At 41.2% G+C, this 26,112-nt stretch overlaps 1 protein-coding gene across 1 annotated transcript in view; it reads right to left on the reverse strand.

The window, feature by feature from the left end:
• SEZ6 (seizure related 6 homolog) overlaps nt 1-26,112 on the reverse strand; it is a 420,901-nt gene that overhangs the window by 23,737 nt on the left and 371,052 nt on the right. Inside the window, exons 5-11 of the mRNA XM_072138287.1 lie at nt 15,062-15,247; nt 9,272-9,440; nt 7,890-8,056; nt 7,255-7,449; nt 6,644-6,782; nt 2,814-3,010; nt 1,456-1,650 (exon numbers count right to left, since the gene is read on the reverse strand). Coding sequence (XP_071994388.1) covers nt 1,456-1,650; nt 2,814-3,010; nt 6,644-6,782; nt 7,255-7,449; nt 7,890-8,056; nt 9,272-9,440; nt 15,062-15,247 — 1,248 coding nt within the window. The remainder of the gene's footprint in view (nt 1-1,455; nt 1,651-2,813; nt 3,011-6,643; nt 6,783-7,254; nt 7,450-7,889; nt 8,057-9,271; nt 9,441-15,061; nt 15,248-26,112) is intronic.

Genomic DNA, 26,112 nt, shown 5'->3' on the forward strand with positions numbered 1-26,112 from the left:
TCTATGGATACAATGAGCGTATGGGCCGAAAGATTTCCTGGAGTATATATTGAACAAGTTAAGAAAACTCTATAAGATTGTAACCTTAGTCAGTGGGGAATTAAGACTGCCATGGACCCTGGGCTGTATGAACATTATTACTCCTACAAGCCTCAAATTAACTTTCTACACATGGTAGTAGAACCAAGCTTCTTGAGGAATGTAGAATGCGTCTCTTCTGACTCAGGCTCTAAATCTGCGGTTTCAGGACCTTTGGAGGACCTTCAAAGGTCCTGAAATGGCTTTTTTTGTATGTGTGTATTATTAGCAGGAACAGATGTACAAGGATTTCATGGGTGAAGGTTCTTTTTAGTATAAAATTTGGTGGGTGGTTTGGATGGCCATGAGCCCCCTAGAAAGCTTTGGCCCCAGGCTACCACCTAAAGCTCCTATATTATAATCCATTGCTGGCCGTAGTAGTTATATAGCCAAAAATGTGTACATTAGAGCTGTATAGAATGTTATGGGTACCAAGTTAGAAGTTCTAAGGACCTGCAATAACGCCATATACATTAGGCCTTAGCACAAAATTTCGCATTGTTCTTACCTCAATTACAAATGTAGTAAGATTGAATGTATAGACATATAAACTTTAGATTAAACTTTTGTGGTTGTGAACTTTTTGTGACTAGTTGTTGAATGATGCTCCAATAAAATTACATTTGTCTTGTAAAGGGGTCAGGTCTCCTATGCTGCACTTAATGGGGTTTGTCCACTTTAAGCACATTGGGCAAATAATTGATATGGTTTGTGTAGTGAAAATTTTCAATTTTTTTAAGTTTCATTGCAACATGAAGTTTCATTGTTTACTTCCTGTAGATAAACACCGATTCCTAGTCATGTGATATCACACAGGTGCACAGCTCATTAGGTTAATGAAAGCTGTATCATGGTAACTGTATCATGGTAACGAGTCTGTGCAACATCACATGACCATGGACTGGTGTTCATGAACAATGAAGCATCCTGGTGCATGACAGTAAGAAGACAGCAAGTGGAAATCTAGAAAAATGTGAAGAATTGGTACAGAAAGTATATTGGAAAATTTTGTAACTTTTTGCTACACACACAATATTAATAATTTGCTGTAAGGTGCTTAAAGTGGACAATCCCTTTAAGACCTGCTGCACACAAACGTTACAGACAGCAACACCGTTCATCCAGAAGACACGCAGTCCTCGCTTCATATCTCTATATGATGCTAGGATTCCTGTTCTGTCCAATGTGTGCAGTCCTTGGAATTGCACCAACATATGGGTCTATTTCCAAGGGCTGCAGACGAGCTATGTCACAACAGAAATTGTATCAAATATGAGATATTCTTCTAAGAAATAGGATCCTGTTGATGATAACTCAGAAGAATTGTGATCATATGGACCGGTGATGATGGGGTCAGGTATTAGTGTTACCTCTTACCCCTTTCACATGCTGGAAGGTCTCCACTCCACGTAAGGTCCCACTGACACATGAGAAGCTCAGTTCCTACGATCTCATAGCCCGGATAACATTGGTAGGTTACAACAGTACCATGGACAAGTTCAGACTGAGAAGTGGTCCTCCAGCCATTGGGGATTTCTGGTAATTCTGGACATGTGTCATTCCTTGGTACTTCTACGAACAGAGCAAAAATCACAAAAATGAGTAGAACCAAATTTTGCCACAGTGTAGGTCAACGGAAATAAAATGTAGAACAATTAATTGTTAGTATAATAATCCACATCATAATTTCATAATTTTGCAAAGGCAAAGATGTTCGCGATGAGAACAGTTTTGTGAATTTATCATTCCAGCACTCCAAAATTCTGGCTTCCCAAAACTTGTAAAACTTTTTGCCAGTTTACCTAATTGACTACCGTTTTGCAACTGTAACAAAATGTTTCAATCTCATCTCAGTAAGTGTTGGTAGAAAGTCGAGTAAATCTCAGAACAGATGTCATATCCAGCAAAACTGACTGAAAAATGCACAAGAATAAATTCCCTATATTACTTCTTAAGCCTCTTTCACACACACAAGTGTATGTTCACTCAGCCGAGCATACAGCTGCTTGCTGGAGAGAGGAGACTCTATCTTTTTACCATGTACGGTATGGTGGGCATTGCTTCCTTTCATATGGATGGATGCATTGCCCATTTAAATGCATGTGGCTGTATGCTACCCATAGAGAAATGGTAAACTATGGTTATCATACAACCGAAAACATCAGGTCGCATGAAAGAGCCTTATGTAGTATTTTGGACATTGCTGTACAGAATGGATACAGAAGATGACCAAGATGATTTAAAGATTTGTATATCTATAAAGCCAAAGAATCTGTCATCAGGTGTTTCATTTTTAGATGGTGACAGGTTCCAATAGCCTATGCTATGCTAATATTAAAAATGCCTCAGCATTCTTTCCCTCCTCCATTCCATTCCATTCCCTACCTTACATGCTCAATGCATGCACATGATAGGAAGTATGGAGGGAGCTGGATGAGTGTGGAGGAGAGAAGACACAGGCACATGGGATGCTGCAGCTGCTCACCGCACGCTGCGTGCATCGACCCATGTAATGTGAAAAAAGGTTTCATAAAGTGCTAAAAAGATTCATTATGCTGACATTTTTAAAATCATCATAGCATCGGCTATTAAAACCTATCACCAGCTAAGAATGACATTCCTGATTACAGCTAGTGAATCAGCAAAACTTACCTTGATATCCTTGTCATCTTGGAAAGTGACATGCACATAATACACAATTGCTTGTATAACTAGTCTACAATCAAAAAACTCACCAAAAAAATTTATGATGAAACCTTGCTGATAGCCAAACACGTTACTTCCAGGATCAGTCTGGAACTGGACGATGACGTCTGCCATTGACGTGTAGATTTTGAAGCGGTTGTGAGTCCCTGTGTATCGACCTAGGACACGGGCTGTCAGGTCATCACCATCATAAAAGGTGAGAACGTCGTTCTTTCCAACATTCAGGCTGTGGTGAAATTAAAAACTGCATGGTCAATATAAAGAACAAAGCTTGGTGTGTGTGGGTAAATTAAACCTGAGGGATATTAACTCCTAAACACGACTTTGACTGGTAATAACCAAACAATTTTCTTTTTTTATTTTTAAATTGTTGCATTTAAAAATCCAAATAAAAAAAAAAATTCTACAACATCTGGATTTAAATTGATATTCTAATGTCAATATTTTCAGGTCCATATAATAAAATACAAGCAAAACTTACATTGCAGATGTAACAGGACTTTAGATGACATCCCCCTGACCACAAATTACTTTGCTATCTTAGTCAGTTTTATTGCCGTTTTTGGTTCTATCACTCAGTGATGGTCAGTATAAGATTCCAGAGTTTGGGTGGGGACCCTCTAAGCAGACACTTCATGATACCTCTGTGCTATGAGATGCTGTGTGCTGACAATGTGCTTAGATTATCAGGGTAGATGGTTTATCTACACTTTCATTTAGCTGCTTAACATTCTACTAGTATCTGGCACAGAAAAAGAGAGATGAGACAGATCAGAGATGAGTGATGAAAGAACCATGAAATGCATTTAACACACAATGACACTTTCTGCTCTGCTAATTCACCTGTTAGCTCTTATATATGCCTCCCTCCCTGGATAAAGACCTTATCTGTCGGTAGCTTGTAGAGTAAGTCTCTGCACACTGCTGCTTGCAAGCAGGAAGTGCCTGTGTCTCAGCTGGTTTTGTAATGCTGGAGGAAGGTGCAGGAGGCAGTGTGCAGACAAGAAAAGCTATTCATGAGAAGAATCCAACCATAGTCAGAAGATTTACGGTCATATCCAGGAAGAACGAAAATAGTAAACACCAGGTTGGACTTTTATCTGTGAAATGCTGTATTATATTTTAACAGTTAATTGGAGAATGTGTTATTTTGTTATCCTGAGTATAATTAAGAATCTTGTCATCATGGAAATGTGTATTTCATTTGGAAATGTTTTTTTTTTCCAGGATAAAGAAGAAACACAACATCATTAGAGGCAAACACCTCTGTGGACATAGCTATGGTAACCAGAATTAAAAATTCCATTTATTACAATCCTGGGTTACTTAAAAAAACCTGCCAAAAAATTAAGTTTAAAAATGTTCAATTTTATATAATTTATGTGTCAAAGTTAGGAAATATCAAATCCTGTTTTTCTTGTGTGACTTCTTATCCAATCGTACTCATGCCTTGTATGCATTGCAACGCTTAATAAGCAGAACAGTAATAAATTGAATTTACCAGACTTCTACACTGCCAAAAAAATTATAATAATATAACAAAAACACAATTATTTCATTCGCTTCAGCTTATGATTTTCACAAGTCAATAGAAGCGCAGGAAAAGAAAAAATATCCGACATAACACCAGAACTACTATATAGGGGGAAATGTAATTAAACCTATTTTGCCGTAACCTCTTTAGTTCTTACATTCTTGTATCATGTAAAAACCCGCTATCTAGTCAGTGAAAATTGGCGAGCCACATCAAGCACGTCACCAGCTGCGATCTGAGCTTTCTGTAAACGCTGTGATATGGTAGGGGCTACATTGGTTTCTGAGTGTGGAGCAGAAGATTAATTTTGCTGACACTCGCTGGTGCAAAAACAGAGCGGGATCGTTTATTACCATCATATGTTCAGAAATGACAACTCCAGGCAAGACAGAGAAAAAGAGAGATATGCAAATGAGAGAATATTAATTAACCAACAGAGCAAGGAAGTTTAATAATAATCTCCTCGCAGAAAATGTTGCGTTCCTCAACATCCAATACCTCGAAGGAAATACACAACGAGGAGGGACGGGGAATGTGGGGATTCAGAATTATTGGCAGACATTTCCCATAAAACACTTTCCTCTATGGAATTAATTTTCCTGACTGTACAAACTGAGCCACTAACATTCTGCTATATGGCTGCTTAAAGGGGTTTTTCCCACAAAACAAGTTAACTTGCTGATCGGTGGGGGTCTCAGTGATGAACGATCACAAGAACGAGGGGTTCTGATGGGGTCCGAAGTACCCCAGTTGGATTTCTTGTCGCTCCCCGAGATGAGCGGAGCAGCCAGCCGCACTGCCCCATTCATCTCTATGGAGCTGACTGAGATTGACGAGTGCCGTACTCTGCAATCTCCATCAGCTACATAGAGGGGAATGGGGTAGCCTGGCCATGCACGTCCTGCTGCTCCGCTCATTTTTGGGAGCAATGAGGGGTCCAACTGGGGTGCATTGGACCCCTCGTACTCCCCTCTACCCCCACCGATCAGCAAGTTAGTCCCTATCCTGTTACTTATTTTGTCGGAAAATCTCTTTAAGGAGGACTCTACTTATTGGGCTTGATATCATGCTGTTAGTCCACAACAAACTCCTCATATCTCATCAATCAATGGGACCAGAAAAAGTCCACACATTCTTACCCTTACCATTTGAATTTTGTGGACCCATTGCAACCTCTCTTTTAGTAATACTTGGGTGAAGTGCTGACAAAGCTATTGCATTGCTCTCACTCTGTTTGTCCCATAATGAGTATAACTGCAGGATCTAGTGTGATGTCAGAAGCATGTGACTGATCACATGTTTCCTGCATAAGTACAAGGTCCTCAAACACTATCGTCCTGCCAAAAGATGGTGGCAGAAAAGAAGTTGCGTCTGGGACTGGGTATGGATAAGAGTTATGTGTGTGACAGAGTACATGGATGTACTAGTGTGTTCATGTAAGTGAATCAATGTAGCAGACCTGAGTAATTGAGTGAATGTAGCAAGAGGTGTGTGAGTGAATGGTTGTAGCAGAGCTGTGTAAAGTGAATGGAAGTAGCAGAGCTGTGTGTGCTTGTGTGAGTGAATGGTTGTAGAAAAGCGGTGTGAGTGAATGAAAGAAGTGGAGCTGGGTGTGCTCTGCTTGTGTGAGTGATTAAATGATTGTAGCAGTGCTGTGTGAGTGAATGGATGTCGCAGACCTGTGTGCTTGTGTGTGACCAACAGGGTAGTTTTAATTGCTGTCAAATATATTTTTCCTTTTCTTGGATGACTAAATCTGGGTTTTAGTGTGACCTAGAGTAAAGTACATCTAATGATTTGAAAAATATGGTAGTTTTGGCATAGTCCTTGCTAATTAAGTGCTCTACTGTCATGTGATTCTGGAATGGAGTAGATTGCCTGGCCCCATCCACATAAAAGGAAATAGCTTTATTAAAAAGAACTGATTGCATGGGAACAATAGGGGCTACAAAAGAAATTACAACTGTGCCAGATAAAGTGGAGGAGCGCAAAGAGTTGGAGTAGGAAGAGGTGGTAAAAGGCCATCTTTAAGCCAGGGTTTTTATCTATCATAATTTTTCTTAATTGTTCCAATTAATATTTTCTTTTATATATACATATACACATAACCATCTTTTTCAACAGCTTATGAAAGAAGATGACTTATAGGGAATATAATGTATTATTCCCTTTAACCTATAGCAGGATCTATAGAGAAGAGGACCTTTACCACGTCCTCCTACTCTAAGGCCACTCCACTGAATTGAGCACATTTGTAATTTGTTCTGTAGCCTCTATCATTCCCATTTGTCAAATCTAAAGTAAAAAGGACAAAGTAACACTTACGCTTGTATGTCCAAAAGAATTCTCTTCTCTTCTTCTACATGGATGCCCCAGATGCAGTCCTGCCCCTTGCCATAAGCTTCAGGCCAGTTGGGTGACAGAACCACTCCAGCGGAGTCTGTGATCTCCCCACTGCATACAGCTGAGAACAGAAAGAGATATTTACCATTTGCCCCGAAGATGACTCGCAACCAGGAACCAGAAAGTTCTGTCCACATTATGGGGCACAATTACTAAGGGTCTGCGGACCTCATTTCTTGTGGGTTTCCCGACTTTTTCCATTTAGCTCCGCATTTAACTGGGGTTTTTGGCGCACGCAATCGGATTTTGGTGCAATCGGGCCAACCTTCATGCAACACAAATCGGGGGCGTGGCCATCGCACAACACGACTGATTCGTCCTAAGCATGGGATTTAACATTCAAAATTGTGTCACAAGCCATGCACTTACATGCACCGGGAAGAAGATTGTGAACTCCGGCGGACCTGAGCGGGGAAGTGACACATGCAGGAAATTGGACGCACGATTTCAGCTCCGAATCCTTGTCAGACAACGCACCTCGGGGATCACGACGGGACGGGTGAGTAAGTGTGCCTCTATGACTCAGTTTTTACCTCTACAAGCAGGTTCTGTCTCATTCCACTGGGGATCTCCAGGATCTTGGCACTCAATGATTGTAGACCCTTGTTCCAACGTATATCCAGGATCACAGGTGAACTCTACAATAGTTCCAACAGGGAAGGAAGGATCGCTACTTGTGAAGTTGCCATATTTTACAAAAGGTTCATAGCAATGGCCTTGCTCATAGGCTGCAAGATAGAAACGGTAACAATGCTTATTGTCAATTGGAATGGTTAGTGTATGTGTACATCACAGAATTTTCATATGGATTGTAGCACACCTTCTGTTGCATAGAGAATCAGATTTTACACCCTTATGTACGTGTACATTTTTTTGCACTGCTATAGGGTTACCCATTGAATGAATATTGGGCAAACTTAAAATCCAAGGTCGTATTATGAATTACTGCCCCACTTTCTTGTATTCTTCTAAAGTTTGACATAGGTTCCGTCAAAGCAAAATTTAGTTTGCTGACATAACAATATACATGACCAAGATAGAGTGGATTTTGCCTCCCCTGCCACCCATCATCTAAATAATATGTTACCCTATCTTTCCCCTGAACCTGATGTGTATGTCCATGCCTAATACTACCAAAAAACGAGTCTACAAGACAATACAGCATTACCTTGATACCGCAGTGCCACCCCCGTAGAGCTGCCGCTACTATCAGTTGTTAGTTCTATAAAAAAGTGTTGAGCTGTGCTGAGTATACCCTCAATCGGAAGATACTCCACCTCATAGGAGTCATACAGAGGCGGAGAGTCAATAGTATTGCCATCTCGGATGATGAGCCTGCAGAACAAACAAGTGATGTTATCAGGCATCAATATGTACAATATTCTCAAGACGGCAACACAAAGTGAACAAACTGAAAAGAATAGAAGAAGAAATGAAACTTTATTTCCAACTTTATCTATTGGAACATTATTTTAAGTTGAAAAACCATGTCTTAAAATATTGATGCGGCACTCTAGTGGCAGTGATCTAGATTCCTGGAGATGTATGCTCAGAGTACAATGTTTTATAATATTGATCTTGAGTTTCTGCCTGGTTTTCTCGGAATGTAATCTCAATTTGATTTTCTGTTGGGTATTGGGTACAGAGAAGAATTTACACAGAGGGTAAATATTTCCTAACAATAAGGTCAATATTTCCTTACTATGAAAGAAATTGTATCTGATGTGCCATCACAAAAATAATACCTACCATACAAAGCTGCAGACAGTGTTAGGTAGAAGCCCTAGAGAGCTGTATAACCGTATGCCTATGTTAGTAGCAGCAGGACTGTGAAATATGCATTTATATTCTGGACTTGGTGCTTTGTGGTGAACTCCTGTTTGAGATCTTACAGCACAGCCCTTTCCTCTGTTCCGAGAAAGATGTATGATAGGCTTCTAGTTAGATATTACAGCAGATAGGAATGGCCTCCTCCAGTACTCTCCAGCTGAAGTTCTATAAATGCATTTGTCACAGTCCTTCTGCTACTAACTCATACAAAGGTGTGGTTACACAGATCTCCAGTAAAAATACCTAAACTGCAGATTTCCTGTTACTAGGGATGAACGGACTCTTTCTGTTTGGGGTTGGCCAAGATTGGTTGAACCCGATCCTGACAGTTTGGGTCTGCATACAGGAACCTTAATGCTCACCCTCACCGGTTACACCCACTGTCTGTTTTGTCACCATTTTCCTTCGGATCGTTCCTCCCTTTACGTCCAGGGAGAGAGGCAATCCTAGAAATAATGGCGGCATGTAAGCTGAGTCACTATTTGATCAGTTAACACCTATGATCGGTGCCAGCACCAAACGTGGGTGTTTCTCGTGGGGGGTTGAGCACGAACGTTCTTAAATCTGGGTTTGGATCCAGGGACCGGCAAAGACCAGAACATTGCTGCTTTGCTCATCCCAACCAGTGACATAAATTACTTTTGATTGTAAACTTTTTTGGGGTCAATAAATGTTACTAATATATTTGTGATATTTCTAAAGATAAAAGTAGCATGCTACCTGTCGTCATCCTCTGCCAGGGAGACCTTCTCAAAATGCAAGTGGAGGCGTTGTGCTGGCGGTGCCTCTAGGACCCAGTGGCAGGTCAAGTTATTGCTGTAGTTTCCTGGAAAGTTTGGTGACACAAGACGTCCAGTAGTGACATTTTTTATGAGTCCTCCACAGGCAGCTGTACAGGAGATAAAGAACACATGGAACTATAATTGTAACCTATTATTACCGTAAGTCTTTTTAAAATTTTAGTTAAAAAATTAAATTATATTTTCATTATCAGACTAACTCTGTGTGGGGAACATTATAAACTTTCCCAACACACTTTTACGGATTCACAGAGACCTGTCATTTAAGAGAAAATACCCAATTTTATTTAGATTTATGCAAATTAGGTTCTAAGGGCAGTAGGGGTGGGGCTTTGTTTGCTGGTGCACTCAGAAACAGGCTTGATAAAATTAGACATGGCCAATCTCAAACCTACAAACTGATGAGAAGGTTCTGTATTCATGTAGATAAGGAATTTGGAGGTGGACACCTTTGTGAGTGGCTCCAATGACTTTTTTTTCCAAAACAGCAGCTTTATGTTTTAACAAAATGTAGCATTTTAAATACCTACCTGAGGCATATACTTTTCTGCAAAAGCTCCCTCTGTTTTATACAATCCAAAAACCATTCTAAAATGACATCCTGCTCAGAACCATGTATTATACCGCAGGAAAAAAATCCATGTTTTATTTTTTCCATTTCATTTCAGTGTGTGGCAAGGTACTAATTAGCAATGAAATGGGGTATGCCGGAGCTGTACAAGAGCGGCTGTCTGATGTGTGTAGGTAGGAAGGTGAAGATTAGTCGTGGTAGTAAACAATAAATACTATAACGGAGTTCACGATTATTAGATTAACCATTTGTGTCCAATAGTGCAGCCTCACCATGTAGCTGGAAACCCATGTATTATAGTTAGAGAAACAAAAATAATTACTAATGGTGGTTCCAACTACATGTAGCAACAATTCTAAAGTCTACCATGTAGGAGGAGTTGGGCAGATTGTATATCTGTGTTCTATCTGTAGACAGCATGTTATAGATCAGGGCAAGCTGAGAAGTTTGCACGCTCTTTCCTATCTTCTGTTATAGAGCAGAAGCAGCTGAGTGGATTGCAGAGTGCCCTATCTGCATGCAATATATTATAGGACAGGAGGGGCTGAGCAGATTATATATGGTGTCCTATGTGAAGGCAACTTGTTATAGAGCCAGAAGGGTCGAGCAAGATTATATATAGTGTCCTATCTGCAGGTAGCATGTTGTAGAGCAGAAGCAGCTGAGTCAATTGCAGAGTGTCCTATCTGCAGGCAACATGTTATAAGGCAGGAGGGGCCAGAAGATTGTATATAGTGTCCTAGCTGCAGGTAGCATGTTATAGAGCAGTAACAGCTTATTAGCTTGTACATAGTGTCCTATCTGCAGATGGCATTGTATAAAATAGATCTGGTCACATGCCAGTGACAATAGAAGGAGATCTGCTCTGTAATTTGCAGATCATACATAGGGCTTTAGAAACTGTGGCCGAGGGGGATATTTATCATACGCCGGCACACGTGCCCCACCGCTGCATTTTCACAGCAAAATACATCAAGAGGCTACAGGGTGCTGCGCAGCGCCTATACTACCCATGTGATAAGTCCCTGGCAGCAGCAAGTGTGTCGACGTGGGGACAGTAACGCCCAATGCCGGCCCACTCCCGGCCGGTCTTGCCCTCCCTTCATGCCCCAAGAGGCAAATAATCACAAGTGCTATCAATAAGCTAGCCACTGACATGGCACTGAGGCCCTGATAAATATGTCCTCATATGTGTGAGCCCATAGAAACACATGGAGATGTGTGTGGCTACCATAGTCCAAACACAATGGCCATGTGCATGCAACCTTGCTGTTATCTTTAAAGGGGTTGTCCACTTTCAGCAAATAATTGATACGGTTTGTGTAAATAAAAGTTATACATTTCGCCAATATACTTTCTACATCAATTCCTCATGGTTTTCAACATCTCTGCTTGCTGTCTTTCTATAGAAAGCTTTACTTCCAGTGGATAGAAATCTGTCCATTGTCTTGTGATGTCATATAGATGCACAAGCTGTAATTATCAGAGCTGTGTTATATAATGAGCCGTGCACCTGTGTGACATCACATGACCATGGATAGATTTCTATTCACTGTAAGTAAACATGGAAACTTTCTATAGTTGAATACCGTGAGGAATTAATACAGAAAGTGTAAAGGCAAATTGTATAACTTTTCATTTCACAAAAACAATATCAATTATTTGCTGAAAGTGGACAATTCCTTTAAGCATAATCTGCAATAAAATGCGGTATTAACAAAGTACATCAATATAGGGTCCTACATGGGTATCATACATACATAAAGCTTCATCACTAAGTATTATATGGTAATAAAATAATTGTGCAGAATAAAAGAGCAGATAATGGAGCCTTGTATTCATTCTGAACCTTAGATTTAGTATTGCAATTAGATTTAAAATATTATTTTTTTTTAACAAATAACAATTCCATAATAGAAGACTGTACCACAGTGGTGGTGGTTGTGGTGGGGTTATTAACGCACTTGCGCCACAATTCTGGTGGTTCTGCGCAAAAACACTGTCTCAAATGTCTTGGACCAAAGCTATCAAGGCAGTTTCCCAACTTATCCGATTAAGGGGGTGTGGCCTCTGTGAGATGGGCGTACAGTTTATTCCAACTAAAAGTAGGTCTAAAATAGGAACGACACTCTTATCCTGCACTAGAATTCATTATTACAGTGATAAATCTGCCGCAGGGAAAGACAAGTGTTTTCTAGCTAGAAACTTTCAGACCCTGAGACACAGTGTTGATTCCCCCCAGTGCTATGTAATGGGAGAGAACCATCCTAGGAACAGAAGTAATTTGATGATTTTCTTAATCCGTCACTGACTTGTCATCTCTGGTGTCCGTGTTTTTTTTTATTATAAACCTTGCCAATTACTGGTGACAAATGAGAAGTGATTTGGAACAATTCTGTATCAGAAGAGAGTTCCAGAATTTCAGGATTGTAATTCTTCAATGCTTCTACTTCCACAAGCAAAAGACACAAACATTGGGTCAGACAAGGAGTATTTTTTATTTTTATATTTTTCACACTCGCTTTGTAAATTGGACACACATTCAGCAAATATGACCCCAGTTTGGCAGACGCCGAGAAAAAAATAATTTTTTTATAAATGTGCCCGATGTGTTTTTCAACGCCCCGAGTGAAATACATTACGGAAATTGTCTTGCCAGTCATTTCACTTGTGTAATTGAAGAATACATTTTACATTTGCTTCCTAACATGATGTGTTCTTAATGGAGCTCCTCTCATGCTCCGAACGCTGATCAATATAAACTTCTCTTTTATGTGAAATAAAAATAATCCAAGTTAATTAGAGATGACAGACAGGAATTCACTGTAGCAGTATTGTACATTGAACCGCAGATATGGCTTCTTAGTGTCTTCTCTTTATTGTATGAAACTTCTGTGGCTTTAAAGGATATCTGCCATAAGATTTACTGATAGCGGACTGTCCTAACCTACTTGTTGTTTGTGTTTTATAGTTGCTGACCGCTTTTTTTTTCTTATATGCTGAAACAGCGGCATTCTGCAGAAAAAGGCTTTATAAAAATATGTTAATGATCCGGAGTCACTCCGGCCTTCGTCAGCATAGTGCCTCTTGACTCCTCCGTCTTATAATCTATGCATCCCCCCCATCTCTCAATATGACCCCTGCAGACATCCGGTTATGTCAACCGGCTGTCTGCAAGTCAGATCATACTTTCCTTGTAGTCGGCTGGAAGTATGATCACCCATGCTCAAGACTTGTAGACAGCCAGGTGAAGTTATTGGCTGACTGCAGATGAGCGGGAGGGACAAGGAGTAATATTGAGAATAGGGGCATGCATAGATTATGAGACTGCGGAGCCAAGAGGCACTCTGCTGACGTAGGCCGGAGCACCTGCGGATTATTAAGTTTTTTCTCTAGAATTCATCTTTTTCTGTTCACAAATATAAGAAAAAGCTGCCAGCAACTATAAAACACAAATAACTAGTAAGTTAGGGCAGTCTACTATCAGTAAATCTGTTGGCAGATATCCTCTAAAGGTCAGATGTCCAGAACAAAACTGAGCTAGTAGGTACAGCACAAAATCAAAGTCCAAAGGGAAAGTCACAAAATGTAGGCCAGAAGCAGATAACCAGAAATTTAGAAGTAAAGCAAGAGAATAACAATCAGAAGAGCTAGCCCGAAAATATCTGAATAGGTAGCAGGTTAACTGACAGAGGAAGACCTTTGCATGGATTTACATATACACCTGGTAATCATAAGACCTCTCATGTGCGACAACAAATTATTTATACCAAATAATAATATATAAGTAAATAGCTTTGTCAGGCTAAAAATATTGGTGACCTAAGGAAAGATTATCAATATTATATTGGTGGGGGGTGCAGCTGATAAATTAATAGCTAAACACACACCCGTGGTCTATTGTTTGCAGCCTGCCTGGTCCTCAAATACAGGCAGGAATAGGACCTGATCCATAATTTGGCAGTTATTTGACAGAGGACTGTGGAAACTATGGCCATGTGTATATGAACCCGTAGATAGACACGTGAACATGCGTGTCCACAAACAATGGTTGTGTGCGTGATGCTTAAAGGAAACCCACCATCGGAAGGTATAAGCAGCAAATGCCGTGGACCAGCTGAGGGTGAGCTGGTGCCGGCGCTTACTTTCGTTATGTTTTTAAACCAATATAAAGCGTTTAAACGCTTTATTAATCTTTATATACAAGTACCTTCATTGTACCGTGGTCCGCGCTCGGCGCACCATGCGCGCGACCACTTCCTAATCAGGCGCACAAAGTGGTTGCGCACATGGTGCGCCGAGTGCGGACCACGGTGCAATGAAGGTACTTGTATATAAATATTAATAAAGCATTTAAACGGTTTATATCGGTTTAAAAACGAAAATTAGCGCTGGCACCAGATCACCCTGAGCTGGTGCACGGCATTTGCTGGTTATACCCACCATCGGAAGTGATAGGTTTCCTTTAAGGGTGCTCTACCTGTTCAGGAAGAGGAAGTGAAGGCAGAAATTTTGGAGGACTGGAAGTGCTTAACCATCACTAGTTTTCATCTCCTGTGTTCGATAAGTAACTAATTCACACCTTACAATGGGGGACTAGGAGGCATCCCACCATATGCTCATACAGTGGGAAACATTGTCAGTGGCTAGTGATTGGCTGCTGCTGATGTTCATTGTGTTTCTCCAGTGATGGAACTATCCATATAAGGACAGTTACATCAGATGGGTCCTCCCAGAGTGTACGCTCAGTGGAGGCTGGGGATGGATTCAATTATATTGCATTTGTCCCCTCTATTTTTTACCTCTGCTGAGTTTATCCATTCCTCAACAGAAGGAAGCAAGCTACTTTTTTCCATCCTGTGTTGGATGGAGGCAAAAAGTATGCCCCCACCTGCCAGCATATATATGGATATGTTTAGCATATATATACCAGTATCTTTCCTAGCATATACACTGACTGTTTCTATAATAACTTGGCCTTAACAACAACTTATTTCCACCCTTCCCTATGAATCATTACAAAAAAGAGAAGTTTCTGACAATCTGTTTCATTACATAATTCTTGAAACATTATGACAGAAAACAGGTTACCATAAATTTCAATGTTCCGTATTTTTTTTATCCGCAAACATTTCTTACCTATACATTGAGGCGCTCGATTATTCCAGAATGGCCTTGTGGCATTTAGACAGGTTAATACATGTGGCCCATGTAATTGGTAGCCTGTGTTACAGTAGAAATATGCTTCTCCTCCTGGGTGCAGGCTGGTGACAGATACATCACCATAAGCAGGTCTTCGTGGGAATCCACAACTCAGGACGTAGGCTGCAATGAGATGGAGAACGTAACGCCATTAGAAAAGGAGGTCACTGCTAGATGACATATAATATTAGTATAAATCCTTACACATGGGATTATTTTGACCCGTAGATGACAAGGGATTACCTAGTCATCTATGGGTCACAAGCAGCACTGAAGATTACAAGGTTTGAGTAGCTCAGAGGTTCTCCTGCCTAAATGATGGATTAGCTGAAATAAAGTTATAATGTCCCATCTCCATCTTGCGATGGATTTCCTGGACCGGGTGCTTGGCACCACTCATTAACTCCCAGCTTGATAAATTAGCTGCGCTGCTTTCCTAATGGGACCCATAAAATATTTCCTCTATGTCTGTGGCACTCCTCCACAAAGCACAACAGATACCAAGAGGAGAGAGATGTCACACAGGGATTGCCAAGGCAAGCCGAGTAAATGTGGAGCGTTCTTCACACACTAATTGCCTCGCCGTGATATATCTCTCGTTATTATATCTGCAGAGTGTGCTAAACAAAGCAGGAATGCAAATCTGAGGCGAACACATGTACCTATAATGAGGAGCAGACGGATTCATTTTTTACTTACTCTACTGGAGCAAGCGACGGTAAATTCAGTAGATGAGAATATATCTCCGGCTCTTCTATGCACTTTAGAGGAAACTTAGTTTACTAGAAATAGCTACTTCTAAAAAAACTGCACACAGCAAATCTTGGATGATATTACTGCCTTCTATTACTTTCTATATAAATGAACATTGTAGGAAAATCTAATACACAGGGGAGGATCTATTATGCCTTTTACGCACAGGCATAAAAATCTCCCAATTCCCATCAAGTGATCATTGATTTTCTTCCTGATTGCTATTTGGGCGTGTCGGGTAGCATGGTGGGAGGGCAGGGGTGTGTACCCATTGGCCCACCGTACTTACTATGTCCGCCGGTCAAAATCTCTGCAAGGTAAAACCTGGTCTAAACAGATCAAAACTGGTAGAGATTGCATCCGCTTCTAATAAGAGGCCGGAGCTGATACGGGATGATGGGATTTTAAGACTGTTGCTTAAAACACTAGTTTTAATAAATTCCCCCCATTGTGTTATGCCAAGTTCAGGGCCTAGGTTTAAAGAGTAAGAGTACTTCTGCGACCCCCTCATATACTCTACTGGCATGAAAAAAGTTTTCTCCAAAGTGCTACCAATGGAAATCCGCCACCATGCTTTACCTACCCGAACTAACTGTTATGCTATGTAGGGATATGTCGACACATCACATAGTTTTTATTGTCGAGCTGCACCTATCATGCCAAAATGACAATTAGTCCCATCTTCTGACCTAAAAAATCTTAATCCTCGTGGCAACATCAGACAGACACACGGACGCCAGGGTCTCAAGGAATAAAGATTTTTTGGATCAGAAGATGTGAGTGCTGCACATGTTCCTTCTATTTCGATTACCAGTAATGCTGGTTGTCATGTGGGATTGTTGCACCGCTGGAGATCTAGTGCTGTGATGCCACTTGGTAGTGCCACTTTGTTCCTTTCTGTTAGTGTACAAAATGACAAAATTAAGCTGAAGTGCTTTGGTAGTGGACCACAGGGCTTGGCCTCCACATCTTCCTGGACCTAGGAGTGATGTAGCTGAAGGGGGAAGGGCGAGAAGGCGCTGGGCAGTGCATGTGCAGCAGAGGGCATTGTAATTGCGAAGGAGCCAGAGCCTCTGTTAATGCTCCACAATTTGCATATTTATAAAGTTAACTTTTGGCATGGAAGGAGCAGCTGGGAAATGAAATCATAGCAATTAGTTTGGGTCGGATAGATTTCCTTTAACAGTTATGGACACTTTTAAACCAATTTTGTATTGCATTGGCTGTTTTATGGAATACAACGAAATTTGCAATTTGTCTTCATTTAAAATTTTATTCCGTCACTCGTCTGCAGCCGTTATGTATATAGATACATTGCAGACGGCTCAGGTCCTTATAATGTGATATCTTAAAGCTTATCAAATGAATCAATGGCCCATATCTCTGCTCTACTGATCGGCCATAATTGTAAATGAGGCGCTCCCCTCTCCAATGCTTATTCCCCGGGCCGTCTCTCCCACACCATAGGCTGGCGATTGCCACTGTAAGCTCGGTTCCATCAAGCTAGCAGTTTAGGGCTAGAAAGCAGCCCCTAGCGGGCTTATACAGGGTGACAGGTCCTATTTAAGGAGAGCAGAAATAAGACTGTGACTGAGCAGAATGGACTGGGTAGCCTGCCGTCATGTTTGAGAAATTGAACAAGTGCAGAAGACAAACTATTTTTTTTTTCTAAAATCTAGTTTAAAAAGACATATAGGGGGTTATTTATCATACACCGGCGCTTGTATATAAGAGGTTATTTATCATATGCCGCCCATAAGGCGCAGCCAGATACATCAGGAGGCTTCAGCCACTTGATGTATCCGGTGGGGCCCTGCGCATTGTTTATTTCCATGCCAGGTCTTTCTATGCCCCCCGGCATGAAGTTGGCATTAAGGGGGAAATAATTCTATGTGTTAGCAATAATCTAGCATTTGCGATTATTTCAGGGCTTCTACACCAGTGTCTAGGCACAGAAGCCATCATAAATAACCCCCATATACTGTATATAGATTTAATAAAATAGTGAATAAATAAATATACAAAGTAACACCAACTACACAGATTTTTTATAGTGTATTCCATGAAGACACATACATCATTGTATAAACAATAAATTGTACACTTCAGGAACAGGCAGCTCTCCAAAATAGTGTAAAAAAAGAAGGGGTGTCTTTATTCCATGTGTGACGTTTCAGCTCACAAGGAGCCTTTCTCAAGCATGAAGCAATAAATTGTACAACTATTTTTATTTTATTTTAGTTGCATTATCACTTTCGTACCATGTACCATGCAGACACATAAAAGTTCACAAAAAGAAATGATCATTGCATAATAAGCTCAGCTATGCTATCAGATTCCTACATTGTGTGGTCCCCCCTTCTGCTGAGCCTCAGGATGGGGAATACAGGCATCCCCTACTTAAGAACTCCTGGCTTACAGACGACTCATAGTTACAGACGGACCTCTCTGCCCACTGTGACCTCTGGTGAAGCTCTCAGAAAGCTTTACTATAGTCCCAGACAGCAATGATCAGCTGTAAGGTGTCTGTAATGAAGCTTTATTAATAATTCTTGGTCCAATTACAGCAAAATAATTTGAAACTCCAATTGTCACTGGGGCAAAAAATTAAATTGTCTGGATCTACAATGATAAAATATACAAATTCAACTTAAGAACAAACCTATGGACCCTATCTTGTACATAATCCGGGGACTGTAAATGCGCCTGTAAATGCGTGGTCACAGGTGATTTATTCTGTGGATAGGGAATAAATATTGCCGGGATCCCCCTTTGCAATTCCATTATCTATTTTCGAAAAACAATAGAACACAAGTAGTATCTTTTTTCCAGAAAAAGGAGTGATTCTTAAAAAGTTTTGCAAAGTTTGATAATGTATAATAAACAGTTAAAAGGTGACACCATAGCATCTATTATATTTGTTGGTAGCCCACAAGGATGTGTTTGTGGACCTCTTACATACAGTATTTAACTAAAATGTAGCGATGATTAGTTATTTGTTGAACCAAATTAGTCCAAAAGATGGCAGTAGAGGACAATGGTCTGCGGAGTTACTGTGATTGTAGGAAGAAGCTCTTCCCTGTCATCTGCCTGGCAGTACTACTTGACCTGAGGACCTGACTATGTCTTCTTATTCATAAGCATATAATTTATTATTTTTAAACCCTTATGTAATGTGTACAGTGGAAGCTGGGAGATCACAGATTTAAGACATCTTTGTTTTTTGAGTTACAGGCGGTCCCCTACTTAAGGACACCCGACTTACAGACAACCCATAGTTACAGACGGACCCCTCTGCCCCATGTGACCTCTGGTGAAGCTCTCTGGATTCTTTACTATAGTCCCAGACTGCAATGATCAGCTGTAAGATGTCTCTAATGAAGCTTTATTGATAATTCTTGGTCCAATTACACCAAAAATTTTGAAACTCCAATTGTCACTGGGGCAAAAGAAAAAAAATTGTCTAAAACTTCCATTATAAAATATACAGTTTCGACTTACATACAAATTCAACTTAAGAACAAACCTCCAGACCCTATCTTGTATGTAACCCGGGGACTGCCTGTATTAACCTTTTGATACTCCACGCAGAGCATTATCACAGCCATTTGTTACTGGGGGCAACTTTCAAGTGGGGAAAATAACAAAGTTTGTAAAGTTATATCTGGATTCTCTGTAACTTTGTGCATAGAAATCTTCTTAACATGTGGGCAGATCCACATTCTGTAATGTTAGGGATGTTTCCTCTATGATAACATTTTTCCTTTATCCACAGGATAGAGCAGTGGTGGCGAACCTATGGGCACCCGCGCCATCACCCGAGCACAGAGTTCGCCAGACAGGAATCAAGGCCTCTTGCAGTCCCAAGACCCTGGAAGGAAGCTACAATGATAATTGGCAATTTCTTCTCCTTCTATCTACTGTATTGGTGTCCTCAGGTGCCAATACAATTCAAACCTGTGAAAGAGCAGGGAGTCATAACTTACTGCTTACATTTTCGCATTGGCACTTTGTGAGAAAAATGTGGGTTTTGGTTGTAGTTTGGGCGCTCGGCATCTAAAAGGTTCGCCATCACTGGGATAGAGGATACATATCTGTAATACAGTTCTTCTAATGTATGCACTAGGCCTAACTAAGATCAAGGCTGCACACCCTCGTTTAGTAAGGGTATGTTCAACCATTGTGGACACTGCAGATCAATGCCCATTGCTATTCTCTATGTACTTCTACCAGTCCCTTACCCAGGACTGTTGCTATCTGTATATAATGTTTGGGAACGTTTTTAATGGCGGGAGTGCCTATTTTGTCTATGTTCTGAAAAGGAAAAGCGCTAGGATATCTTCATTGCTTCTTCGTGATTCAACCTTCACTTTTCGTCATTATACCTGTAAAAGGATATAGCATTGTACGGTTCTGCTTTTCAGAGCGAGACAATATCACAATCTATTTTCGGTCACAGTAGAGGGTCAATTCTCCATGCTACTGTGATTCTGTGCCTAAGAGATGGTGCTTTTAGGAGACAGGAGCTCCTGGACACAATTGTTGACACCCCCCCCCCCATCCATATCACACCTAGTATTTATAAAACTGTAGTTTTTTATGTTACAAAGGTTTGTTTTGGTGATTCTAGGTTTTTAGGTATTTGATTCAATAGCTACAGTTTCTGAGACTTGGTAGAAGTGGGCAGTCTACAAACCTGAATGCAAGAAGGTCTCTCTGTATTAGAAACAATCCTGGACCTGTAAATCTCCTTGTATTCTATTATATTGTCCATTTCCAAAATCCTCTCTGTGGGTGCTGTGGCGCAGTGATCACAATTAGGAGAATTGGACCCCTATTTTAATGATTGTGGGGTTTGAGTGGTTCTCTGGATAGATATAACAGCTACAATGGGTACGGAAAGTATTCAGACCCCTTTAAATTTGTCACTCTTTGATTCATTGCAGTCAATTGGAAAGATCAAAAAAGTTCTTTTTCTTTGCTCATCAATGTACACTCTGCACCACATCTTGACAGAAAAAAACAAAAATGTAGATATTTTTGCTAATTTATTAATCAATAAAAACTGAAATATCACATGGTCGTAAGTATTCAGACACTTTGCTGTGACCCTCATATTTAACTCACATGCATTCAATTTCCTTCTACTTGTTCATTGGAGTCCAGCTGTGTTTAATTAAACCAATTGGACTTGATTAAAAAAGGCACACATCTGTCTATATAAGACCTCACAGCTCACAGTGCATGTCAGAGCACATGAGGATCATGAGATCTAAGGAACTGCCCAAGCAGCTCAGAGTCAGAATTGTTTAAACTCTGTGGTTTGTCCGAATCCATCGGGTTGTCCGACAGCCATGCCCCCGATTTCTGTTGCATGCTGATTAGGGTGCCTTTATTGCGTAGTCTTACAAATCTTAATGAGGAAAGTGACGCTTTCCATGGGTCTCGTACCAAATGGTTCCATATAAGCCTTTGCCAGGGATGATAATAATAGTAATTGAAAATGATTACCATTCCCATAGAAGTGAATAGAAGCATGTACCCCATCCCTGTTTTACATAGGGCACATGCAGAGCTTGATTCTTATAGTCACTGGGGGTGCAGTATGTGCAGGAGTGGTAGCCTTTCTTATCGCTGACCAAATCCTAATGATAAAGTGTTAATGGGCCTTTAATGGGGTAGGGTGAGCTGTAAATAAGGCCCTGGAGAGTGATGGGACCATTTCCATTGACTTTATGTCATATTGTGCCATGTACTAAAAATGAAAGTTGTGAGCGTCTGCCTGTATATTGGTAGATACATGAACTAAACTCAACAGGTCCAATCAGTGCTGTCAGATGGGCAATCTAGAATTTACACACCACATATCCCTGGGAAACATAATGGGGCAGATTTACTTACCTGATCCATTCGCGATCCAGCGGCGCGTTCTCTGCGCTGGATTCGGGTCCGGCTGGGATTTATTAAGGCAGTTCCTCCGACGTCCACCAGGTGGCGCTGGAACGCACTGGAATACACCGAGCCGGGCTGAGTGAAGGTAAGTGCAAGCCCCGCAACATATTTTTTGTTTTAAATGCGCCGGTTTTTCCGAATCCATTGGGTTTTCGTTCGGCCACGCCCCCCGATCTCCGTCGCGTGCATGCCAGCGCCGAGGCGCCACAATCCGATCGCGTGCGCCAAAATCCCGGGGCAATTCAGGGGAAATCGGCGCAAAACGGAAATATTTGGGTAACACGTCGGGAAACCGCAAATCGGGCCCTTAGTAAATGACCCCCATTATCTCACTATTATTATTCATAAGTTGATATATTTCTCCATTCCATCCGCATCACTCTTACTAACCAGCCATAATAACCTGGCAGTGCCAATTAAACCGATCATTGCATCCCTTACGCCTTATTTATAGGATGACATACGCTAAGAGGACGCCTAGCATCCCCTGTCACTGTGATATATTGATATTTATCCAGCCAGGTTAAACACTCAATTGGTAGCAGCCAGCAGCTCAATAAATGCCATTAAGGAAAGTAACCACAGGAATGTAGTCAATCCCTGGAGGAGAAATACAGGGACAGGATGCATATGGCAGCACTTCAGGTACAGTGAGCACTGAGTGACAGCGCAATCCAGAGAATAACCCAGAAAATCTATGTACATCTGTTCATAGGCTCTTAAGGATCCCTGGGCTCATTCACTTCTCACCTTTCCTAATCTCCAAAGAGAAACACACACATCCTTATGGTAAATGCACTTTTACTGGTTTGGGAAAAGTTTTATTAAAGCAATTTTAGGATTTTTATGTTATTTAAAGGAGATTTACCACTATGACCCTTGTCTGATCACTGGGTGGTGCTGGGATCTACTGGAACCACGAGGAAGAGTATCCACAAGTGCTATATGAATAGAGGGCTGATCTGCAATTCACAAAGAAACTTTCATTGTCCAGAACTTTTCCAAACTTTATTGAATTTAATGAGATTTAATTGAGCAATAATTTTCAGTATGCTCTATTTTTTTTCTCGCCTGCAGGCCGTGGACTTTCATAGTTAATGGCCCACATTTATCAAAACCAGGGCAGTCTGTACTATGTGCAGTTGCCTGTAGAGTGTGCAGGGGGCGCCAGATTCACCAAAACTGGTGCAGGATCTTTATTAATATGGCTCCCCCTGCACTTTTTGGGAAGTGGCCACCATTTTTTTTGTGCACTTTGTTCATGCTGCATAATTGTGGTGCACGTCACTAATAAATGTGGCGCAAACTCCGACTACCCACTAACACACCCTTTAGGTGCAAATTTTTTTGTGTCTTGTTGGATACAGTGCAGCCACGATACAAAACCGGCGCAGACACTATATAAACACATGTACAAGCAGTTTGCACGTTCTTTCTAGTGCAAAGTCAGACAGAAAACTGGCGCAAATGCTCTAATAAATGTGGCTAATGGGTCTGCAAAAAAATGATTACATTTTTCCTCAGATGATGCTGTGTTTTGCTCATCGGAGTTGGGTTCCAGTTCTCACTAACTAATGGCGTGGCAGGGTGAGCATGTGCCCTGCTAGTTAATTCAATACTATGGGAGCGTCACAAATTGGTGATCACACTTGTGTACCTCCACAACTCCTATCACCTGTGGAGGGAGATAGCTGAGCGCTGTGCTTTGTAATTTCTAAAACTTTCATAGTATTGAATGGAGCGGCAGGAAGCAAGCTCAACCTACCCTTCCATCCCTATTCTCGTGATCAGACACCCTTTAATAAACTTAAACTAACTTGATTTCCCTCATGTCTCAACGTGTTATCCTTTTGAACAATGACACATGCCATGACTGGTTGTCCAGCAATCACACACATCCTCCATCCTGTAGATAGTGGATAACTGATCAAACATATTAGGGCACATTAGGAAGCCCTTGCACCAGTTTTCTGGCGGACTTTGCACATTCTTTTAGGTGCAAACTGCTTGCACAGGTATTTAAGAAGGGTCCGCACCACAATTGTGTCGCACGCAACTGTTTTGTGGCACAGCTGCACTAGGCATCATGCAACACAAATTAGGGGGCTTTCCATTTTTATCATGCAACTGACATGCACAGCAGCAATAATATCATGTATGTCATTCAGCAGTTTCTACTTGATGACACCACAGGATCTAAAAATTCTCTAAAGCTGGAAGGTTTCTATAATTATATCCAGATTACACAATGCATTGCAGACGGCAGCGACACAAATCTTTACTGTTCTCTGCTGCAATGTATTATCTAAACTTCATACAATTACACCCAGGTATGGCAACAGGTGACATGTATATGTTTGATGCGTCTGCACACAAGCAAAAATATTTCTATTCACTGACAGGAAGCAATGAGATCCACGTATCAAGAACATAAGCTATAGTTACTGTATATAAATCTGGGAAATTTTTGTAAATTCCATCAGAAATCATTGATATCATAGAGACAGAAGCTTAATAATTAGAGATGAGCGAGTATACTCGTCCGAGCTTGATGCTCGTTCGAGTATTAAGGTACTCGAAACGGCTCGTTGCTCGGACGAGTATTTCCCCTGCTCGAGATCGAGCATTTAATTAAAAAAACACAGTGAAGAACAGTGAAGAATAGAATAAAAACAGTGAACACAGTGACCACAGGATCATTTAAGTGAAAAACACAGCGAAAAACACAGTGAAGAATAGATTACAGATGTGCGGCACATCTGCTTACTTGTCGGGAGATACGCGCAGAACGGTGCGAACAAAATAGTATGTGAAGAACACATTGAAGAACACAGGGAACAGGACAGAGACATCGGGGAACAGGACAGAGACATCGGGGAGCAGGACAGAGACATCGGGGAGCAGGACAGAGACACCGGGGAGCAGCACAGAGATGTCGGGGAGCAGTACAAAGACATCGGGGAGCAGCACATATAAATGAATCCCACCTGCAACTGGTGGCGGGAGCCTATTCAAAGATGGGTAGAGGATAAGGTAGATAAAGATAAGCCGAAGATAGTATAGATAGAGAGTAACACTTGTGCTAGATATATCGCGCACGCGTCCTTGGATACCTGGGATCGCACATAGCAGCGGCTTTCAGGAGCATAATGAAGACGCTGCAATAATTAACAGAGGCAGCGGCTTGCAGAGGAATACTGTAGTGACAGTAACAAAGAAGTGACAGTACTGAGGGGCAATCTTTATAGCTTTTCTTTCTTTAGCACAGACAGTGGCTTCAGCGCTGTATCCTCCTGCAAGTGATCGCGGGTATCCAAGGACGCTTGCGCTGGTAACATCATGTTTACCCGCGATCGCATATGGCAGCAGCTTGCAGGAGGATACAGTGCTGAAGCCGCTGCCTGTGCTAGAAGAAAGAAAAGCTATAAAGATTTTGTGGGTAACCAAGGGCACAAGCGTCCTTGGATACTCGTGTGGCAGCTGCTTGATGGAGGATACAGAGCTGAAGCTGTTGACTGCTTGAGTAGAAGAATAAACTCTAAAAGATTGCGAGCTCACCATCACAAGCGTCCGTGGATATTCACGATCGCGTATGGCAGCAGCTTGCAAAGGGAGACAGCGCTGAAGCTGCTGCCTGCGCTACAAGAAACAAAATCAATGAAGATTGCGGGTAACCATGGACATACTTGGATACCTGCATTCTTCCCTGGCAGCACTTGTAGCATGTTGCAGCCTACTCTGGATGCAAGTCAAACTGCATGAACAGGGATCAAACTTGCACAAGATTCCTGCAATCTAATTCATATTTCATGGTAGGACAAGGAAGAGGAAGAAGGACCTGGGTCTGATGGTCAGAAGTGTGGTGGTAGCAATCAGCTTATAAAAGGAAAGCAAGTTTTATCTTTTTTATGGGGTCTCCAGTTGAATGGGTTTCAGCTGTGTAAATAGGGAAGGGCAGAGAGATCGGGGAGACCTCAGTGGAAGAAGAGGAGCGGATCCCGGGACAGCGTATCTCCCGACAAGTAAGCAGATGTGCCGAACATCTGTAATCTATTCTTCACTGTGTTTTTCACTGCATTTTTCACTTAAATGATCCTGTGTTCACTGTGTTCACTGTTTTTATTCTATTCTTCACTGTTCTTCACATCTGCTAACTTGTCGGGAGATAATATACGCGCGGAACAGTGAAGAATAGATTGCAGATGTTTGCATACATCTGCTAACTTATCAGAAGACATTCTTTTTCAATTAAATAACACATTTTATTCCCGAACCATGGTCCC

The sequence above is a fragment of the Engystomops pustulosus genome, chromosome 2 (assembly GCF_040894005.1).
Source record: "Engystomops pustulosus chromosome 2, aEngPut4.maternal, whole genome shotgun sequence".
Lineage (NCBI taxonomy): Eukaryota > Metazoa > Chordata > Amphibia > Anura > Leptodactylidae > Engystomops > Engystomops pustulosus.